Genomic DNA, 21,628 nt, shown 5'->3' on the forward strand with positions numbered 1-21,628 from the left:
GCTTTTGGTGCTGAAGCTAGCTCAGGTACCACCATGTGGCTCTGCATTGTGCCATTCAGACATACCCTAAAAAGGCTGGCATATGCACAGAATTACAACCAGCCTTCAGTAGCAGTAAAAGTAGAGCTCGTGAGCTACCAGTGCAAAGCTCAATGCACCTTCCTCTGACTGTAGGGTATTTGGTGAGGTCCTTGTCCTGCTTTCCTTCCTTTGTCCCATAGTTTAACAACCAGAGAAACCAGTCATGTGTTGTACTGTACTCTAGTGACTCTCAGAGCACAACCCTGAGATAATAACACATAATGTTACTTAATTTAGGTTTTTGACTGCATGCCCTGGGTGTGTCTTCCCTGCGACTGTGAATAATTGCAATGTTTTCAGCTACACTCATTCAGCACATACAGCTTCATGTTGTAGTTATTCTCTTTTGACCTGGCCTGTGGCCACTACAGTTCACTGAGGGGTGTGGGTTGATTGCTGCTGTTCTTTGTTTAACATTGATGCTCATGGCCCTCCTGAGCTGGTTTAAGCCGAGGGTCACTGCTCTTCCATTTTGCTGTCTTGCATCCATTAACTGGCTTTAGATCCTTGCCACATCCTTGTGTTTTATCATCTAGCTGCTTCCCTCCATAGTCAGTTCTTTGGCCTGTTGCCCTTTATCCCACCACAGAGCACAGTCTGCAGCAGGTAGCCAGCAGACTAGTTGCTTCATCCAAACCATCAGAACGTTTTCCTCACTGCTGCTGAAGTGACTCTCCCTTTCATATGATCTCTTCTGAGTGCCTTGGTTCTCACATAGTCTTGACAGCTGACTGCAAGCAGCCTGTAGTGATCACTGGACTCAATAAATACGCAGGCATGTATGAACGAAAAAAAACATGCTTTAATTGTGGAGCAGTATGCAACGTGTACAGAACCTTTGTCTGTCTCTCAGTAACTGGGCACATCTACACAAGATGCTACTGCACAGTCGTTACTGCGCATTATTTGTAATAACAAGTACTAAATGAATGTGCAGTAACCAGAGTTACTGCATAGTAGTGCTGGCAAATGTCTTTTAAGTGACACTACTGCCCAATAGCCTAATAATACTGCACAGTAGCATATTGTCTGTGCTATGACATGATGTTGTGCAGTATTTTCCAGCTACTGTGCAGTCAGTATCTTGTGTAGATGTGCCCACTGACTCCTAACTAGCTGCTCCGTAAGGGCCCACCTCTCAAGTCCCAACTCACCCAATCTCCTGTTAGGGAGTATCTATAAATTAGAACTTCTACGTCTATACTGCTGTTGGCAACATTTCACTCCAAAGGCCAGCAGTGTGATTGTGCCAGCTTTCCTGAAGGTCCAGTTGCATGCAGTGTCCTGAAAGGTCCAGGTTATTAAGAAAATATGGGTCTCGAGCTGACCTTTTTCATGCCAATCCTAGGTGTAGTGTGGGTCTAGGTAGACCCTTCCCACTGCTCTGACCGTTCTGCCCTGTGGATGGATACCTGCTAGGGAATAGAAGAAAACCAAACAGCAAAGTTTACGCAAGATTGAAAACGAGCTGTAGGTGTCCAGGGGCTGGGAAGTCAGCAGATACCTTTGCTGTTCCACAGAGACTCCCAAGATCTTTTATGAGCTGTCATCCAGAACGGGACATTTTCTCCCATAGACTTTTCTGGGGATTATTGACAATAGTGTAACTGGGGGTGGGTGAGTGGGGCGCTAGTTTCAAGCAGTGATTCAGAGGGTATGCCAGAATGGGAGGAATGGGAGCTTCTGTGCTGCAGCAGCAACATCCCATGCTATGTAGCAACAGCAGCCAGGGTCTTTGAGTTTCTAGGACCAGTAACACACACACAACCACACACACATACACACAGTCCCTGGTATCTCTGCCTAGGGCATAAAACATGCAAGGTAGACTTCTGATTGTTGGCACAACATATGGAGGGGTAGGTGAGGTGCAGGAGATGTTTCTGTATTAATGAGTCTCCTTCCTTTGTCTATTCCAGATCAATTTTATCTTTTTATTCAACATTGTTCGAATACTCATGACGAAGCTCCGGGCCTCAACCACATCAGAGACCATCCAGTACAGGTAGCAGTGAGCACTGGGGAATACCATAATAGCACTGTAACAAAGTGCTTGTCCCAGGGGGTGACCGTGATGCTCCCTGGTGGTCTCATGGCCCTAACCTGGTCTGCCCTTGTGGGAAACCCTCCCCTTTGCTCACACACCATGCCTTGATGTTCTTTCTAGTCCTTTAAAGGAAGGGAGGCTGCCCCAGGGCTTTCCAAAGCTGGCCTCACTCATTGACTTGCAGGCTAATCATGTGTCTTGGGGAACCCATATATGCTTGTCAGGGCCCAGCCTTCTCAGCCTCAGCCACCACTTTAAATTGGCCGGTTCCTATGGCCTAGGCCCACAGCACTGGACCTGGCTTCTGGGTCCCAGCCTTGTCCTGGCCCTCCTTGCGCCTTGTCTCTGCCCAGTTTCTAGGCTCCAGGCTCTCCAGCCTGAAACATTGCCCTGCTCCAAGCTCTGGGCTCTCTGGCTCCAAACACTGCCCTGCTCCTGGGTCTGCTTGCTCACTCTGCCCCCAGCAGGGCTCAAAACAACCATGTGCCCCTTGGGCACTACTGGGACCTCCAACCCCTCCCCCCCTTCACAGCCCCCCCATTTCCACCTTCATGTCCTAGAGAACAGCCATTCCTCACTTCCAATAAAACTAGCCAACCTTGCCCACGGACTGCAGAGATTTCTCTGGCAGTCTGCTTTTCATAGCTGTTTTGTCCCCACCAAAGCCTCCCCTACTGTAATGCTGTGGGCTCAGTGGATAAATACACCCAGTGGAGTCAAGGGTGTTTGTTGTAGCCATGTTAGTCTAAGGCTATAGGCAGACAAGGTTATTTGAGTAAATGTTATATCTTTTATTAGACCAAATGAATAAACCGGAAAAAACCTTCTTTGCAAGCTTTCAGGAACAGCAGACTCTCCCTATGCCTGAAGAAATGTGCCTGTGCCTGAAAGCCTGCAAGGAACAATTTTTCCAACTATTCAGTTGCTCTAATAAAAGATATCACATTTACCCAAATAAACTTCCCTAACCTCTGGAATAAAGCATTTTGACTCAGTCCTTCCTCCTCTATTGTAAAAAAGACCCAAGCAGCTCACCACAGGAATCAATCCAACAAAGTCTGTGTGAGCTTCAAAGACCACTGACAACTGGCTGTGAGAGAGTTCATCGTTAGTCTTAGTATTACCAGCAAAATACTTTCCATTCCTCCCACATACCCTGGCTCTCCTCATCTCAGAGATGACTATGTTTTAGCAGTGTCATCTCTGAAATACTTTGGAGCACTCCTTAATGCAGGGGCAGGCAGTTATTTCAGGTGGAGGGACACTTAATGAGTTTTGGCAAGCCATTGAGGTCCGCATGACAGGCAGCCGGGGGCAGATAAATATTAATTTTCTAAATTTTTTAGGGGCCCCACGGGATGGATAGAATGGCCTGGCAGACCACATCTGGCCCACAGGCCGCATTTTGCCCACCCCTGCTTTAATTAATGTTGTCCACCAGTTCCTAGCTGTTGTCAGCAGAGCTGAGCAGAAAAAGGATATCCAAACCTTCTAGCCAAGCAAAAAGTATCATGGGGTAGAAAGGGCCAGGACTGCAGTGTGATAGGCTTTCCAAAGGACCTGTCTTAGGACCACAGGGCTGGTTGACTACCATTTTAAGAATTCAAAATGACTACCCATTTTAGAGGTAGGGGGTCTCAAAAGTTCCAGCCAAGAAGTCTATGTTTGAGATTATGGGTTGCTGGATTCTCATCTAAAGCCAGCATAGTAGCTGAATAACTGCCTTTGCAAAAGCCTTTCCCAAAGGGTCTGACCTTCTGCTCTCTAAAGCTGGCCATACAAATCCTGGCACAGAGGTGAGAATTAAATTGCTTCTTGGGAGCAAAACAAAGGACAAGCTAAGAGAAATGAATCAATGCAGCCCAAACACCTGCTGTCCCATCTCAGGGGAGGAAACAGAGGGTGTCTTTATACATGCACCAGGGATTGTGGGAAGGAGGTTTCTTTAATTAGAGAGGCTCCTGGGAGCTGCTGTAATTAAAGTGCCTGCAGCGTCTTCTGTATTCAGTGTCCAGCACTTCAAAATGGCAGTGGGGGAACTTTAACTAAAGCTTATTCAACAAGCCTTAGTTAAAGCGCCCCTGCTGCCATTTTGAAGTGCAGGGATGCTGAATACACAAGAAGTCAAGGCTGCTAGAGCATGTTAATTAGCACTCGCCAGCAGACTTGATTAAGCACTAACTAGCACACATCAAAGCAGGCATCAGGCATATGTGTAGGTGCCCAGAGCTTTCTTGGGTACATGGTAGAGCTGATTTACCCTCCCCTTTCCAGACAGCATTTTGCAAAAAAAAAGTGAGTCTCTGCATCCTAAAATACCAGCTGTCCTGCAGGAAGGAAAGGTCTTTCCATCCTTCAGTGAAGTTGACTCTTCCTGTAGAGGCAGAAGGAGACTTCCTGGATCCAGAATGTATATAGCATATGCTTGAGAAGATGGTTTTGCAAGATTACAAGATTTCTACTTGTAAGTAGAAATTTGAAACTACTTGTTTCAGGACACAGAAAAACTGTGATGTTCAGAAAATATTTGTGGGTTTGGAAAACTGTTTAATAGTTTCATAGATCAGGGCAATTCAATTGCTAAACATCCAGGGGCTGCACATCCCACTGGCCACATGGGTAGAGGCTGCACACTGTATGGGCCACACCAGTGGGAGCCATGGGCCTAGGGCTGGACACCATGTGGACACCTGCCCTCCCACCCCTGCACCCCACACTCACAAAGCTCCAGCCTCACCCCTGGCTCCCCACACTGTATCATACTGCACCACACCACCCCTTAGGGGGGGCACAGAAGGCAGAAGCCAAAAGAGGCAGAGAAGACTTGGCTCCAGCTGCTATGGCAGCTGGATTAATGTAGGGGAGCAGCAGCTGGGCAGGAGCCTGGGGGCCATAATTTAACTTCCTCCAGGCTACATGTGGCCCACAGGCTGCAACTGGACATCCATGTTATAGATTATAAGCCAAAAGGGACCATTATAATGTTCTAGTCTGACCTTTGTATAGCACCGGTTTTAGGACTTCCTCAAATTAATTGGTGTTTGGATTAGGGCAGATATTTTACTAAAAGAATTAGCTTTTCACTTGAAAATTTCCCAGGACGGAGATTAGTAAAACCATTGGTAAATTGCTCCACCAGTTGATTTCTTTCAATGTGTGCCTTATTTGTAGTCTGAATTTGTATAGCTTCAGTTTTCAGTCATTGAATCTTGTTATACCTTAATCTCCTGGACTGAAATGTGTTCTACCATCCAAGTGCCCACAGAGACACTTATGCACTGTGATAGAGCTCAACAGATTGAGCTCATTGGGCTACACAAGACACTGACTGTCTAGTAGCTGAATAATACTGCGCAGTAGCACATCACAGCACACACATTGCTAATATGCTACTGTGCAGTATTATTAGGCTACTGTGCAATAGTATCACTTAGAAGACGTTTGCCAGTGCTACTGTGCAGTAACTCCAGTTACTGCACATTTATTTAGTACTTGCTAATACAAGTACTAAATAAATGTGCAGTAATGACTGCACAGTAGCATCTTGTGTAGATGTGCTCAGTGAGTCTTTCACTATAAAGCATGTGCTTCTTGCTCTCCAATTTACCAGTGACCTTCTTGAGCTGTGGATGCCAGAAGTGGATGCAGTTGTCCCACTGTCAGGTACATATAATCAGAGAAAAGTAGGGCTGGAAAGGATTACAGAAGGTCATCTAGTTCAGCCTGATTTTCAAGGCAGGATCATCTAAACCACCTATCTAAACCATCCTAGACAAGTGCTTGTCTAACCTATTCCTAAAACTGTACAAACTCCCCTGTCACATAGCTACTAGGCACAATGCCCTGAAACACCAAAAGCGCTCTAACTTATAATTGGTAAAGCAGGGGGATGAGGGCACTGCCAGTGTACTGCCCCTGCAAGAACAAAAAGTACTTGTTAAAATACATTTGAAAGATTCAAAAAAGAGTGCCAGGCCCCCCAGCTACAGAGAAAGGCAAAGATCCCCACACTCCATGCCTATCTGACTGTGGGGGTAAAATTTCTTCCTGATAACAAAGTGATGTTTGGTCTGACTGAGTGGAGGAGCACGACCCTCTAGTCTGGAGCCTTTGGGGTTTTTAAGTGATACCCACCTCTATACTCCTACCCTGTATTCCCCTCTTTTTACTTCAAAGGTTGTATTTGCCCAGCTGGCCACAGCATCACACCAAGAGCTCTTATGCAACTGATTGTCCACTTTGATCCCTTTAGTCTGGTTCTCCAGGATTGAGTCCCACATGCTGCAAATGTAGCAGGTATTCCTGGTGCCTCAGTATAGGACATTGCATTTGACTGTGCTGAAATGCCTATTGCTTCCTTGCCAACTGTTCCAGATTGCTCTGTGTCAGTGGCCTGACCTCTTTGCTATTTGCTGCTCCTCTAATTTGTGTGTCTGCAAATTTAATCAGAAATGATTTTGTGTTTTCTTCTAAGTCACTGGTAAAAATATGAAATAGCTTAGGGCCAAGAACTGCAGATCCCTACAGGAAACAGACTGACTTGAGGTCCTTTCCCCAATTACAGTTACACGTCAGACCCATCAGTTGATTTTTAATCCATTTAATGCTGTGTTGATGCAGCGTTGTTCTGGTTTCCAAATCAAAATGCACATGGTACAAATTCAAAGGCCTTACAGAAGTCTAGAGCCATTATATCAGCCTATTACCTTTATCAACCAAATTTCTAATCTCATCAAAAACAAACATCAAATTAATTCGACACAGTTTATTTTCTGAAAGTCCAAATTGATTGGTGTTAATAATTCTATCTGCTTTTAATTCTTTATTAATCAACTCCCCCCACTCTCTGTTCTTTAATTTCACCTGGCTTCACTGTCATGTATCCTGCCCAATCCTAATTGTCATGTTCAGTTTACACATGGAGAAACTGGAGCACAGAGAGCCATAGGGTGTGTGTAGATGAAACGGGGGTTTACTTCGCTCTAAATTGAAGCAGTGGGTTTTTTAAAACACCACTTCAATTTAGGGAGAAGTAAACCCCGTGTCGTGTACACCCGTGTCTTACCTGCCTCCTCTCCAGTGGCGGGGAGGGGAGAGCGAGCTGCCGGTGGGCGGCACGGTCCCTGGGCTGCGGTGAGGGGCTGGTGCTTCCCTCCACAGCAGCGGCACCCCCTCTCCACCCCTCAGGCAGCACCCACCCGCAGGCACCCAGTTTGGGCAGTCCGGGGTGGCACCGCAGCCACAGAGGGAAGGACCAGGTCCCCACGCAGCTCATGCAGTCAGGCAGACTCCAGGGGAAAAAAAAAAGATCAGGTGCAAAAGCATTTAACCCACTTTAAAGTGTCGTGCATACGTGCCCCTCGTTTCGTCTACACACACCCATAGTGTCAAACATGATGACTTAAGTTTACATGCTTGCAATCCACAATTCTACACTATGGTAACTGGCCTGATTTTCAGAGGCACTAAACATACAGTGTGCCAACAACTTTAGAGGGCATCCTGGGTGGTCAGGACTTGTATCTGTCAGGCCATTTCATTTGGGGCTGTCTGACCCTCACCATGTGCTCACGTTTAAACCTTCTGGCCTAAATGAGTGACATCTGAAAAAATGAAGCCAGTAGTCCTGGCACTGCTGCCTCCATCCACTTCCCACCAGTAATTATAGCATCATATAGAAAAGATAAATCCTTACTAATAGGATGAGACAAGCTCCTTCTCACCCCACCTGCCATTTATGCTAATCTGATTGCTTTTTCTTTATCTATTAGGAGGCACTAAACTCAGACTCACATTCCTCCAATCTGCCAGTGGGTGTGGGCAGGGGAGGTATGCTGTGGTCTGCTGCTGTGCTGATGCAGCTCACCTCTGTACTTTTTCCTCAGGAAAGCTGTGAAGGCCACACTGGTCCTGCTGCCATTGCTGGGTATCACCTACATGCTGTTCTTTGTGAACCCCGGGGAGGACGAGATCTCCCGCATTGTCTTCATCTACTTCAACTCTTTCCTGGAATCCTTCCAGGTATGAGTCGTGGCAGCTGCATCACCCCGTTGGCCAGACCCATGACATACATACAGCCTACCAGCCCCTCTCAGGCCACGCCAGGGTTCCAAGAGATGTGTCACATGTGTGAAAAATGGGCCCAGAGCTGTACTGGAGTCACGAGCCTTGGGCTGTGTGTCAGTGATACACAGCTTCATCCCACCCCAGTCCCCTGGAATCACTGCTAAATTCCATGGGAAACATCTGAAATTGCAAAGTTAAAAATAACTCTGGTTTAGCCAGGTGTAAATCAACTCTGCTTTCTCCGTGCCCAGGGACATCCTCCAACCCAGAGCCTCCCAGGCTGGAGCCAATCCATTGCCCTACCCCCAAAGCTGGAGCCATGCCCTCTGCCCACCTTGGGCGGATGCCATGCCAAGGATTTCCCTCAAAGCTTGTAATAATTGTGGTTCTTGTGTTTCCTCCCCCCAGGGCTTCTTTGTCTCTGTCTTTTACTGCTTCCTGAACAGTGAGGTGAGTGTCTTCTTGGGGATCTGTGTCTTTCACTTCTGCAGGTTCCAGGCAAAGTTCTCCCAGTGCCTCTCAGTTTGTCTGACAAGCCAAAAAATATAATAACAGGTAGATGTCAGAGCTAGGGAGTTATGAGTGACCAGTTACCAGGGGATGCTGAGGCTTTCCTCAAACGTGAAGAAGCAATGACACAAATTTGGCAGATTTAACCTTGTCCCCCATAGGAAGTTATAGTCTCCATCAAAATCAGCACGTCTTCTCTCTTGCCAGACCAGAGTCTGATGCCCATCAGCAAAGGCCAGTAGGATCCCAGGACTGGAAGGGCAAAAGGTAACTCATTAAGAGGAGACTTCTAGTTCCAGCAACACCAGATTTGTTTCTGAAGAGCTTGCAATTGGTTTATTTACCAGTGCACCCAATCCCTGCTTTGCCCTTGCAGAGCAAGGACAGAAAATCCAGTTATAGCATGTACTTGAAGAACAAATTCACACTGGACCAGCTGAGGCCTGACAGCCAGCCACAATGATACTCAGTAGCAGCACTCCCTGCCTACACTAAATAGGTCCAGAACCGTTGCCTGCTTCAGCAGTGCCAGCTTGTGTCTGGTGTAAACAACATTCACTGGGACACCCATCCCAATCCCTCTGTACTTTACCTCTGAGCAGAGCGGCTGGGGAAATGATCTTTAGTTTTCATGGGAAATTTATAATAAATTTTAGCCTACTTTTTTAATCAAAATTCACCATAAGAATGTGATTTTTTTTTAACAGAAAATATTGTAAATATGGATTGAAACCTGTTTTCGGGAGGTTTTTTGTTTTGGTGTTCAAAAACCAAAAATGTTTTCCCCAAACCTGACATTTTTCACCAAACATGATGAAAAATGATTAGTTTTATTGAAAAATTTCAGCAAAACAGACACTCCTATCTCCCTGTCCCATGCTATTGTTTGCAAGCCATTTTTCATTGCCATTGATTTTCATTGTTCAACCAGCTCTTAAATACATTGCAGCAGTGGGTTGCTTTGGTCAATGCACCAGTGAAATGTTATGATACTTCAGCCCAGGGCTGTCCAACTCACAGCCTAAGGGCTGCCTGCAGCCCACAAGGGGTTAAATTGCAGGTTGTGGCCTCCTACCCTGGTGCCATTCCCCCCAACACTCAGGTGGTCTCTGAACTCTGGGTGGGAAGCATGGAGGGGTGGGGCGGGCTGTGCAATGTACTGCAGTGTACCTGGGGAACACCCATGCAGCATGGCACAATGCAGCAGGGTGAGGCGGGGGGTGTGCTGGTGGCACAGCACAGTAAAGGAGGAGTGCCAGCAGTTCAATGAGAAGTCCATGGGCCACATTGATGCAGCCTCCAGCAGCTCAGCAGTTAGATAGTCCTGCTTTAATTCATCGTTGTGATGTCACAACAAGATTGTCTGATGTTGCCACAGCACATTTTATCCTAATAGGCGAAGCCCCTGGATGAACTTCATGCACACATCAGAATGAGTTGCACACATCTGTTTTAAGACAGGGATCACTTCACCAAACCTTGTGGGTTCTGACCCCAGACGCTAAGCTATTAGGAGCAAAGAGTAAAGGAACATCTATAGCATAGCCTAGAGGCATCTCTGGACTGATCATTTATGCTTCTCTTTTTCATACACTTCCCTGTGAATGCTCTCACACCTTTGCTGGCTGTAAGGATTGATAGCTGGGTACAAACAGAAAGAGCAAAGCCCAGGGGATAAAGAACATAAAAAGCCTTTTACAACACTGAGGAAGGATGTGGCATCTCTTAAGTTTATTCTTCACTAACTTTTCTTCAGGGAAACGTGGATTCCAAGCCCATGACAGCCTGACCTAACAGCCTTGTGTTTGCTAAACAATTCAGCCATCACTGCTGCTTCCAGTTCTTACTTAAATCTCCCTTTATGGATTTTTTTAACTATGTTATTATTCTTTTCAAAAACTTACTTTGAAAAAAAAATGGCTCCAGCCTTGCTACAAAGGAGCAAGATGGCCTGGTCAATAAATCAGGGAATCTGTTTGTGCTCACCCACTCCATCCAGGCGTCATGGATTTTTGTTCAGGCATGAAGGAAGATTGATGATTTCATTTCCAAAGCAGCCAATTTCCTATGGTCAGCCATAAAAAGGCTCGCAGAGTAGCAATCAGAGAACAAATAATGTGTGGCATGTAAAGAGAGCTTCCCTTCTGCAGAGATGGGCTACTCCTTCTAGCACACGTGCAAAGATGTATTATGACCTCATTCTACAAATGGGGAAACTGGACCAGAAGAAAAAGTGACTTGACCAAGGTTACACAGTGAGCAAATGGCAGACACTTGTAAATGTGGCAAACAATATGGAATTAATGAGAAAACCAAAAGGGCTTGCTGGGAATACTACAAGCCAAATCCTGTTCACCTCCATGCACCTACATGCTGATTATGTGTGCAAATGTAGCTAAATGTTAACTATGGTACTGATGCAACTTTTACATCCTGTTTCCTTCTGAATAGCTGCACGTACCCTACTGAGCATGCCCAGAAGGCTCCACTGTGGCAATATAGAAGCCCCTAGATAGGCATGTAACTGTGTGTAAGTTCCGGAAAATGTGGTCAGAGAAAAACCATAACTAGCAACTGTTCGATGTTGTCTCATCATGTAGCCAAATAGCCTAGTGGTCATGGCACTTGTGCAAAGAGTGGAGATAACTCACTTCTATGCCTCTCTCACCCATCTGCCCTTCCCAGCAAAATGCTTTAACAGATAAGCATGCAATTACATAGCTACCCAGGTGATCTTATTCCAGCACAGAATATAAATGAGCATAGAGAAGCCTTCTCAGCACGGTCAACAGGGCAAGCACAGCTGTGCAAGTAGAAATAGAATCTAAATCTAAATGGAGTATGGGGAAGTATCAGAAATTGTTGTGTGGCTCTAAATTCAGCAATGGAGCTGAAAAAGATGGAGGTCTTGATGAAAGGACATGTTGGTTCAGCTGAGAGAAGAGAGGGGAGTGGAGGAGAGGAGGAAACCAAATATTCCAGAACAGCTGGAATGGGAACAGATCAGAATTTATTCTGAGACCACAAAGGAGAGGCAAAAGGGAAGTGGGTCCTTTCTTTAGGTTCTCTGAAAGGTTTTGAACGTAGCTGGTTAGAAATTAGCAAGCCTGTTACATATCTTCTCAGCAAATTAGTCTGTAATCTTGAGGCAGGGCCCAGACTAGTCTGAATTCAAATCTTAGGTAAGGCTGGAATGGACCTCTGCAGGTCATCTAACCCAACCCCCTGCTCAAGGCAGGATCATTGCTATCCAAACCATCCCATACAAGTTTTCAACCTGTTCCTAAAATTGTACAATCAACCCTGCTGCACAACTACAAGGCCGATTGCCCAAGGACACTGAAAGCACCCTAACCTGCCACAGGTAAAGCAGAGGGATGATGACTGTCAGTTTCTCCATCTCTGTCAGGCTTGTGGTAGGATTGTAGTGCATAAAGATGGGTGGCTGGCACTTGTTTCAGTGTATAATAACAGGCAACCGGGGAATAGAAAACTCAGGGAGCCAATAAACTTCTATGCAGTCAGCAGTCTAGTTCTCCCAGAGTTGAGAAGCATCGAGATGCAGAAGCTCACTAAGTCCATTGTACTGATCAGGCTTTTAGAGCTTGCCCCTGAACTTTCTTTCCTTAGCAAGCATCTGGTCTGTTCAGTGCATGTGTCATGCTTCTGTTGCACAGAGTACAGGTACGCAATGCCAAAACATGATGTATTGGTCTAGCTTGCTGGATGGATGTGAAGGGTTTTACCTGGAAACCACCATCCAGCAGTATTCCTGAATGGAGCAGACACAGGTGAGAGCCAGGGACATGGAGGGGAGCAGCGCCAGCTAACCACCAGCCTAACTTCTCCAGGTTTTAAATATTTTGCAGGGTAATGAGGAGCATGAAGAAATTTGTCCCACCACAGCTGTTTCATCTTGCCCTCACTCTTTGTCCCTCTTAGTGGGATTCACACTTTGCAATCAATAAAAAGCACATCTTCAATGTTTTCCAGCCACAGGAGACTTTGGCACGGTAGTTGGTTTGAATTGATGTTGCTGAGATGCAATGTGTGTGGACCACATCAATAATAAACCCTTTCAAATTATCATTCACCTCCCTTCCAGCCCACTAGACAGCCTCAGATTTGGTGTCTGAGCCACTAACTTTTTTTTATAGCTCAAGGCCAGATTTATTTCTCAGTATCTCTTTCACTCTATGCTGAGAGCTTCCTCTTGTCACTTCCATTTCTGTCTTTTCACATCAGGACGTTGCATGCAGAATTTATTAGGCTCAGTTGTCAAGCAGGGTAGTAGTGGTGGCTGGTGACAACTAGGGCACTGAGAATCAGGACTCCTGGGACTTCTGCTTCTTATTATTGGTTAGAGTAGAGGCATGGGAGTCAGAAATCCTCGGTTCTTATCTCAAGTGTACTATTGACCTGTTAGGCAACCTTTTACAAACCCTATGCTCTCCTATCTTAGCATGATGGACCTTTTCCTGGATCTGGAGGGTTTCAAAATCAGAAGGGTCTACTGTGCTTATCCAATTCGACCTGCACTATGAGGCAAACCATAAAATCCCTGGAATTTGCTCTCATCTTTACTACAGATTGACTGTGAGAGCCTATTACTCTGCAACCCTGAGTCAGTCCCCTCCCACTCTCTGCCTCAGTTTCCCATCTGTAAAACAGGGGTTCATGATACCAACTGCCCCTTCCTCCTGGGCAGTTGAGAAGCCTAATTAATTGATGTCTGGACAGTTCTTTTAGCCATTTGGCTAGAAAGTACGCTGCAGTATTATGCTGATGGGAGACTGAAAGTTGACATGAGTTCTTTCCAAGTCCTTCAGAGGCTGTGGTCCAGCCACACAGTTAGTAAACTTCCTCTCTGCTCTTCACTGTGTCCCCAGGTTCGTTCCGCTGTACGGAAGAGGTGGCATCGATGGCAGGACAAGCACTCCATCCGCGCCCGTGTGGCCAGAGCCATGTCCATCCCCACATCCCCAACACGTGTTAGCTTCCACAGCATCAAGCAGTCAACAGCCCTCTGAGACAGGAGGAAGTTATCACCCACAAGGGAGGCAGAGGCTTGCCATAGCTTTTCCTCTGCCACTTGCACTTCAGATTGAGTGTGGTGTGTTAGCAGACCTTACAGGACAGCAGGAGGCTCCAAGCTTGTGAGCCATGGCTCAGCAGAGCCCACTGGAGGAGTGTGATGTTCCAAAGAAATCCTCTGCTAAACTCTCCAGTGGTTGACCTGGGAGACGAGACATCAGAGCAGCTTCTGCTTATTCTGACTGGCCAGTGGGAGGCCAACGCATCCATGTCTGTGGGTTTGGGCAGTATCCGGTGGTTCTGAAACAAGAAGGCAGCTGAAGACATCAGCCTATTTTGGGGTCCATACTTTCCCCAGGCCTGTGGAGTGACAGTGATTCCCAGACTGGTGGCTGCCTTACTGAAGGTATGGAAGGGTCCAGCAGATGCCACACTGCACTGCATCACTCCCACTGCTGGGGGACTTGAGACACCTTATGAGTACAGGAAGAGCCCTGATCCAGAACCTGGGTCTTGATGTGCCATGGTCTGAGATCTTTCCTTCCTCCATGTTTGCACACACTGCACTGCCCCCTCTCAGATCTCAAGTCCTGCATACCAAAGTGCTGTAAAAGCCCTGTCTGCAGCACATGCTAAGTGCATCATATGGGGTTGGGTGACCCCATCAGAAGCCACTGCGTGCCCGTGGCATTGCTAACCGTGCAACATTAGGGAAGTTGGTACATTTTACCTCCTCAATATTGTCAACACAAATGCCCTGGAGAACCTCTGCAGGCCCTGGCAACAGGTATATCACTCTAGGGTGCTTTAACCTCTAGTCAGGAACTGCCACTTGGGACAGGAATAGAGTTTGCTTGGTGCCATTTCAGTGTTGCACTTTATACAGCACTAAGGTTACTGATGCTCCCACACCCACCCTGCTTCTGCCTCCATGGAGCAGGATGCCTGTGGGCCACATGCCAGCACCTGCCGTGCTGCCTGTTCCAGTGCCAGGGCATGATGCCATGAGGCATGATACTTGCTAAGCTCTCAGGGCAGCCAATCCTGGTTTGGAGAGCTGATACTAGGACTCCTACACTACTGCTTAAATTGCCCATTTTGGGGTGAAAGTTGCTTGTTCAGTCTCAAGCACAAAGAGGTATGGGACCAGTCCCTCACAGCAGCATTGTTGAGTTACTTGTACTCAGGTTCACATCTCCTGAGTTTGCCTCTCTCAAGTGAGTGTGGTCACACTTTGGAATAAGACTAGTGATTGTAGTAGCGGTACTGGGTGGTCAGGATTGCAGCTCATGTGTTGTGGTAACTCCAGCTGCAGGCCCTTACTCTCAGGACAAGTATAAAGCGTCAGTGTACTGAGATGAATGGGGGGCTTGTTTGTGGTCAGGACTTTAGCTGGAAGCAATATTCATGTTATAACTGGAGTTAACTCTGAAGTGAAGGCAAGACCTGGGAGAACCAGAGTGCAAAGAGGTATGGAGAGTGGTCACAGCAAGCTGCTGCTGCAGGAAAGACATAGACATGAAGGGGGCAGGGAGATCAGATCCTAGCAATGGGAGCAGGTTGTTGTAACTCAGTACACGTGTGCTCTATAACCTCTGTCAGCTGCAAGCAGGAGAGGCAGAATGGAGGTAACTGAAAGGGAAAAGGATTGTTTAGCCCAGAGCCGAAGACATGGCACAACAGGGGGTGAAATGGGCAGAGCTAGCCACAAACAGATCTGGCCAGGGTTAACACTGATTCTAGGGCAGAGGAGACAAGATTTCCCAACTGTCTTGGGGAACCCCTGCCCCCTTGACCCCTCGCTCACACGTGATGAAGCACCTTAGTTTTTCTGTCATTAGACAACACAGATTTTAGATACCATATTTTTCACACATATAACATGCACCCTTTTTCCCAAAACTCAGCTGCTGAAAATAGTGATAAGTGCTTTAAGTGAGGGATGAAATACAGTAATAGCAGCTTCTGCAGCTTGAGCCTCTGCTGGGAGAAAGAGAAAAAGACACTTCACATGATGCACAGGGGACCAGCACAGTGAGTACATAGGGCTTTCTAGCAGCTGAATGTGGACCCCTTCTCTTCCACCCTCTCCTTCCTGCCCCAATAGAGGCTTGTGCTTCAGAATCTGGCTGCCTACCCAAGTAGTATAAGGCTATGTACCCAGCTCAGTTCAAGAAAATAGGGCAGTTTGGTGGTTTGACTGTAGTTGCCTGTTTTCCCTGGAAAAGTACTGTATTTCTCTGTATTTTTTTAAAAAGATTGTTTTTTCCCATCACTCTGCCTTTCAAAAACAAGCAGGTCTTATTCAGGAGCGTGTTGCATGTGAGGAAATGAGGTATTCCTAAATAAAAACTTGTCCAAATGTGTTGCATGTGGTATGGGCCAAAGTTCCCCATGAAAGATGTCCAGATGCCATAAGGAATAAAGGCTGAACTGCCCTCTGGTGTCTAGTAACCTCCTTAAGGCTTCCAGATCATTTGTGTGGCCTCTTGCTCTTGCAAGGAAAAATCCCAGAAGTGTGTACAGTTGAGGTAGTGATGGCAAACATAGCTTGGCATGGTTTGGCATGTTCTGGACACTGGTACTTTATTGCCTGGTTACTTCCTGCCATTTATTTGTCAAATATGTAAATTAGGATAGCGCATCATTTACATGAAGCCTGCACACTTGCACATCTTTGGCCTTGCTAGTGAACCTCTCTTGTTAGTCACACAATATGGCAAACGTTTTCAGATTTGGTGTGTAGCTTGAGCTGAGAGCCACGTAACAGATAACAGAGGGACATAGATTGGCAGGGGATGTCCACAGCTTCTTATCTGCAAATGAATTGCAGTTGATTTACAAAAAAAATTCAATGGCTGAAAAGTGAAATCGGCCAGGTTCAGAACCGTGATATGGTGTGTTTTTAAAAGGGGAGTTATTAACTGCTACAGCAGGCAGACACGGCAAATTTACCATCATTACTGCCCTTTCAGACAAGCTTTGATGTCTCAGTGCAAGAATCATAGGATGAAGATCTCGGGTCTGGGTTCTGCAGGCTAAGATCAGACTGCAGGTCCCTTCGAGCCTTAACGCTGATGACCCTACAAGACTGTCATTCAAAGAAGGACTGCCATGGCCCTCTACCTGGGACCTCTTGAGTGTATATTAACAACATTTTATACGAGCAGGACATTGGCTGCCGTGTTTCCCTTGCTTTACCTGTGGCAGGTTAGAGCATTAGGTCTATGTTATGTCAGGGTTCAGGGTAGTCGTATGTAAATTTTAGATTATGGTTGTATGGCATGGTTTGGATAAGGTTGATCCTGCATCAGGCAAGGGGTTGGACTGGATGACCTCTGGAGGTCCCTTCCAGCCCTACTCCTCATGACTCTAGGTTGATGCCTATATGGAGGTTAGGGTATTAGCTCCCATACCATATCAGTTTCAATGGGAATTAGGGACCTAGATACCTCTGGGGGCCTGAATCAAAGTACTTGTCCAGTCTCCAAGACCCACAGAAGCAGAAGACCTTGCTGATGCTTTGCTAGGCTTGTTTGTCCCAGGTGTCATAGAGAAGTAGGGCTGCCTAGAAAGTTCCAGTCATCTCTCCACTGTGATGTTGTTTTGAGTTATCCCTGTTCCCAGGGCAGGCCTGATACATTGTCTTGTGACAGTTCAATGTGGCCATAAGCCAAAATGTAATAAGGCAAGGTGTTTCTAGGGAGGATGGCCCATAGAAGGGAGCATTTGTCAGCTGGAATGGAGTAGATTTGGGGGAGGTCTGTAGGTCCCACTCAGCCTTACCCCTCACCTGACTGTCAGCTGATCAAAAGGTAGATGTGGAAGGGTCTCATATGAGATTCCTTAATGCAGGATACTCACTACGAAGAGTAGCTATCCTTAAAAAAAAGGCATCAAAAAACAACTTTAATATGAAATTTCAGAACCACAAATCATCCATTGACTGGAATGTGTTAACCTTAGTCTCAATTGGGGCTACAGATTCTTATCCCATTACCTGAACAGTGGTGCCCCTCCAGGTGTTAACTGCCTCAATTGATCTCAGTTGATCTAATTAAGTCAGTTATTACCTGTGTTAGTAGCATCCCCTCCCCCTGTTCCTTTCCTTTCTATATACAGTCTTTTCTTTCTGCACTCCATTCATAGCATCTGACAAAGTAAGGTGTTGCCTACAAAAACTCACACCATCTTGCCCAACCTTCTGCTCAGCATAGGGTGAAACCCTGACACTTTTGAAATCAAGAGGAATGTTGCCAGTGGTACCACTGGTGGTAAGCCTGTGGATCCAAGATCGTGTAATGGGGAGTATGGGAGCTGCAGAGGTAGTTGCACCATTACTTCTAGCCTCCCTCCCTTCACCACAATGAACAGACCATGTCACAAGGATCAGCAGCTGGAGACTTTTTTTAAATCCCAGAAGCAGGTAAGAATTCCTCTTTCCCTTCCCATCCATGCTTAACAGCATGTATCCTCCCTTCCAATTTCCCCCCTCCCCTGCCTACTGTTGCCACTGTCTGTGGCTGATCCAGGGAAGGGGGAATGCTCTAGAGCTACCTCCCTCACTCCCACTGGGCTGTATGAGAAGCTGAGCTCAACCGGAGACAGGAACAATGGTGAGTAGGAAAAGGGGAAAATATGATGGGAAGGAACTTGTTGCTGAGCACAGAGGGGAAGGGAAAACAGGAATTCTTACCTTCTTTTGGGACTTAAAAAAAGAGTCCCTGGCTGTTGTTCCCACCAAATGGTCTAAAGTGAGGATGCAGCCATGCCAATGGACCTCCTCTGAATCTAGCTATGGTGGTAGGCTAACATGCACAGCCTTTTCTTTGTGGGTGAGCAAACCATTCTCACAGGAGGAGGGATGGTATAATGCTTAAAGCACTTGTAGAACTTCCTTTGCAAAAAACAATTCACTCCCAGCCAGGGGTTGATCTAGGGTGGGCCTCAGCAGTCATTGCTGCCACCTCCCTTCCCTCCCCCTGCCTTTTGATTCTTGCTCTGTTCAAAGTTTAAAGCAAACTGCCCAAAGGGAAAACTGCATTTCTATTCAGATAAGCTGAGAGAGTCAATTGATTTTGTAACTCGTTGTTATCTACTTGGTTTCTATTACTCTTTTCCACTAATCAAGCTCTCTTCTACAGTTATCCTGGTAATGTTTCTCTGCTCACCCCCAGTGTGTCCAGTAATGGCATGTCACTAACCAGGAGCTTGTTCCAGGTGGTTTTGTTCCTAGGGGATTCAAACCCACAACAAGCCAGGGATCAGGGAGGAGAGAGGCAGGGTTGAAGGGAAGCCCACCTGTCTGATGGCTTGGGCAAAAGGGTCCAAGGCAGGGGGAAGTTGCAAAAGCAAAGCAAAGAAGTTACTAAAGTCACCTGTTCCTGGGTTATGTATTGGAACAGATGACAGAGGCTGTGGGAGGCTGAACCAGCTGCACAACTGGGGTAACAAAGTTGGACATGGGCAGTTATAGCCCATGGTTGGGGGCTCTGAGGGGTGGGGGGCTTATTATTTAAGAGGGGTTCTGAGGGGAAGTGAGTCAAGGGCACCAAGGGACTTCTTGGGAGAGGGGAGCGGAGTCTGGGGGCTAGAGGGGTTTGAGATGAGAGGCTGGAGTGTTATGGAGGTGGGGGGTGTGTGGAGAAGATGGAGTTTGGGACTTAGGGGTATGGTGGGGGTAGTAGGTATGAAATGGAATCTGAGGGGATTGAGAGCAAAATGAATTGTAGGTATGGGGAGCCCAGGAGGTATGAAGGACTGAAGTGAGTGTTGGATACTCAAAAGGGCAGGGGAGGGCTCAGTGGGGCACAAAGGGGATGGTGAGGGGTAGCAGGCTTGGGCATAATGAGAATGAGTCTGTCTGGAGTGTAGCAGGTTTATGGGAGCAGTGAGGAGGCAGGGTAGGACTCAGTGGGTCATGAGGGGGATGGTGGAGTCTGATGGGACTTGGGACATGATGGGCGAGCATGGGGGGACATGTGGGATAATAGGGGACAGAGTGGAGCCAGGGAGCATTTGAAGCAGTAGAGGCAATACTTAAGGGGGGGGACCCATGTGCTGGGTGCAGGGAGCAGTCCTGTCTGTGACCAGGTGCCGACTCTACTTTGGAGATGGCAGTCACTCCCCCCAACACCCCCCCCCCCCACAGTTATTTTTTGTGTGTTTGTTTGGATCTTCAACAGAACAATATAGGCCTAGCCCCCCCCAGTATATTAATAAAGCTTCAAGTTTCTTTTTTAACTGGAAAAAATAATGTGTTTGTATTATATGTGATGATGCATCACACCATCTTCCTCCCCACCTTTTCAAAATCCTAGATCTCATGCCCACGCTCCCAAAAGCCCCTGTGGTCCCTTCCTAGCTCTGTCACAGTGTCATGGTATGGCCTTGAGCCAGTCACTTCACTCCTTTGTGCTTCAGCTTCAAGAGAAAAGTGCAGCTAATGTTGGTTCCTGACAAGGAGGTTTGAGGCTTCAATGCTATTTGCAAAGCCCCCTGATTTTCTTGAACTGGTACCCAAGAAGAATAAAGTATAAACAATAAAGAAGTGTCCACATTTCAACCTCCATATATTTAAGGGTGAAAAAGTTCAGCTAGATTTAAAATAATTCACCCCACACCCAAATTTACCTCCCCCCCACCCCTTTTTTTTCTTTCTTTACAGCTGCATTTATACTCTGAAAACCAAACAAACAATGCTGCAATGATCACAAGCTCTTGTGGGAGCAGCAGCTGGTAGAAATCCTCCATGAGGAAAGGGGTTCTGCATTAGCTGAGATTAAAGCATCCCAGTTTCAGAGTGTTCTCTGAATTTATCTCAAACTCTAAATCTTTTAAGGTTCACCTATCTCCTGTTGCCATTAGAACCGTACCACATGCCAAAGAATCACAAATTTACTTTGGGAAGGTTCCCAGAACTATAGCAGCTCATATTCATTCTCTAGGCAGTTTCTGCTAACGTGCTGATGCATCAGCCTCGCGGCATCAACTTGAAGGAAGGAATTTTGTCTTCAAGAAAATTGTGCATCAATTTGGCAATTGTGTTGTGAAATAGATTTAGCTATTACCAGCAGTTTCCTAAAGCCAGATGGAGGGCTTCTAGCTTCCTACCACAATGTGTTGTATGGGGCCAAGGCTTGCAGGGTAGAACTTTATTGAAATGCAGCCATTTGCAAGACACAGGCCACAGCTACATGAGTGGCAGACTGATCAGTTCTTGCTGTGAAGTCATTTAGTATCTGAATTTAGTTCTTGCTGTGCAGTCATTTAGTGCAGTACCGTCACTGTACGGTGTAGTACCATCACCGTACGGTTCTTTTCAGGCGCTACTGCTCAGTAGCGATGAGCTACCGTGCAGTAGCTTGTTACTACTGCGCAGCAGTGGTGCATCACGGTTACTACCTAGGAAATGACCTGCTGGGTGGCACGGAAGCGGAAAGGGATCTTGGAGTCCTAGTGGACTCCAAGGTGAACATGAGTCGTCAGTGTGACAAAGTCATCAGAAAAGCTAATGGCACTTTATCATGCATCAGCAGATGCATGACAAACAGAACCAAGGAGGTGATACTCCCCCTCTATTGGGCGCTGGTCAGACCGCAGTTGGAGTACTGCATGCAATTTTGGGCACCGCACTTCAAGAGGGATGTGGATAACCTGGAGAGGGTCCAGAGAAGGGCCACAAGTATGGTTAAGGGCTTGCAGGCCAAGCCCTATGAAGAGAGACTAGGGCACCTGGACCTCTTCAGCCTCCGCAAGAGAAGGTTGAGAGGTGACCTTGTGGCTGCCTATAAGTTCATCATGGGGGCACAGAAGGGAATGGGTGAGGTTTTATTCACCAAGGTGCCCCTGGGGGTTACAAGATATAATGGCCATAAGCTAGCAGAGAGC

General features: G+C 46.7%; 1 protein-coding gene across 2 annotated transcripts in view; it reads left to right on the top strand.

Annotated features, from left to right (window-relative positions):
* Positions 1 to 16,196, top strand: part of CRHR1 (corticotropin releasing hormone receptor 1) — a 131,648-nt gene extending 115,452 nt beyond the window's left edge. For both annotated transcript variants that reach the window (XM_019500696.2, XM_019500703.2), the window contains 4 exons: positions 2,001 to 2,086; positions 8,014 to 8,149; positions 8,603 to 8,644; positions 13,594 to 16,196. In XM_019500696.2, the coding sequence (XP_019356241.1) occupies positions 2,001 to 2,086; positions 8,014 to 8,149; positions 8,603 to 8,644; positions 13,594 to 13,734 (405 nt within the window). In that variant the 3' untranslated portion in view covers positions 13,735 to 16,196. The remainder of the gene's footprint in view (positions 1 to 2,000; positions 2,087 to 8,013; positions 8,150 to 8,602; positions 8,645 to 13,593) is intronic.
* The last annotated feature ends 5,432 nt before the right edge of the window (positions 16,197 to 21,628 follow it).

The sequence above is a fragment of the Alligator mississippiensis genome, chromosome 4, assembly GCF_030867095.1.
Source record: "Alligator mississippiensis isolate rAllMis1 chromosome 4, rAllMis1, whole genome shotgun sequence".
Lineage (NCBI taxonomy): Eukaryota > Metazoa > Chordata > Crocodylia > Alligatoridae > Alligator > Alligator mississippiensis.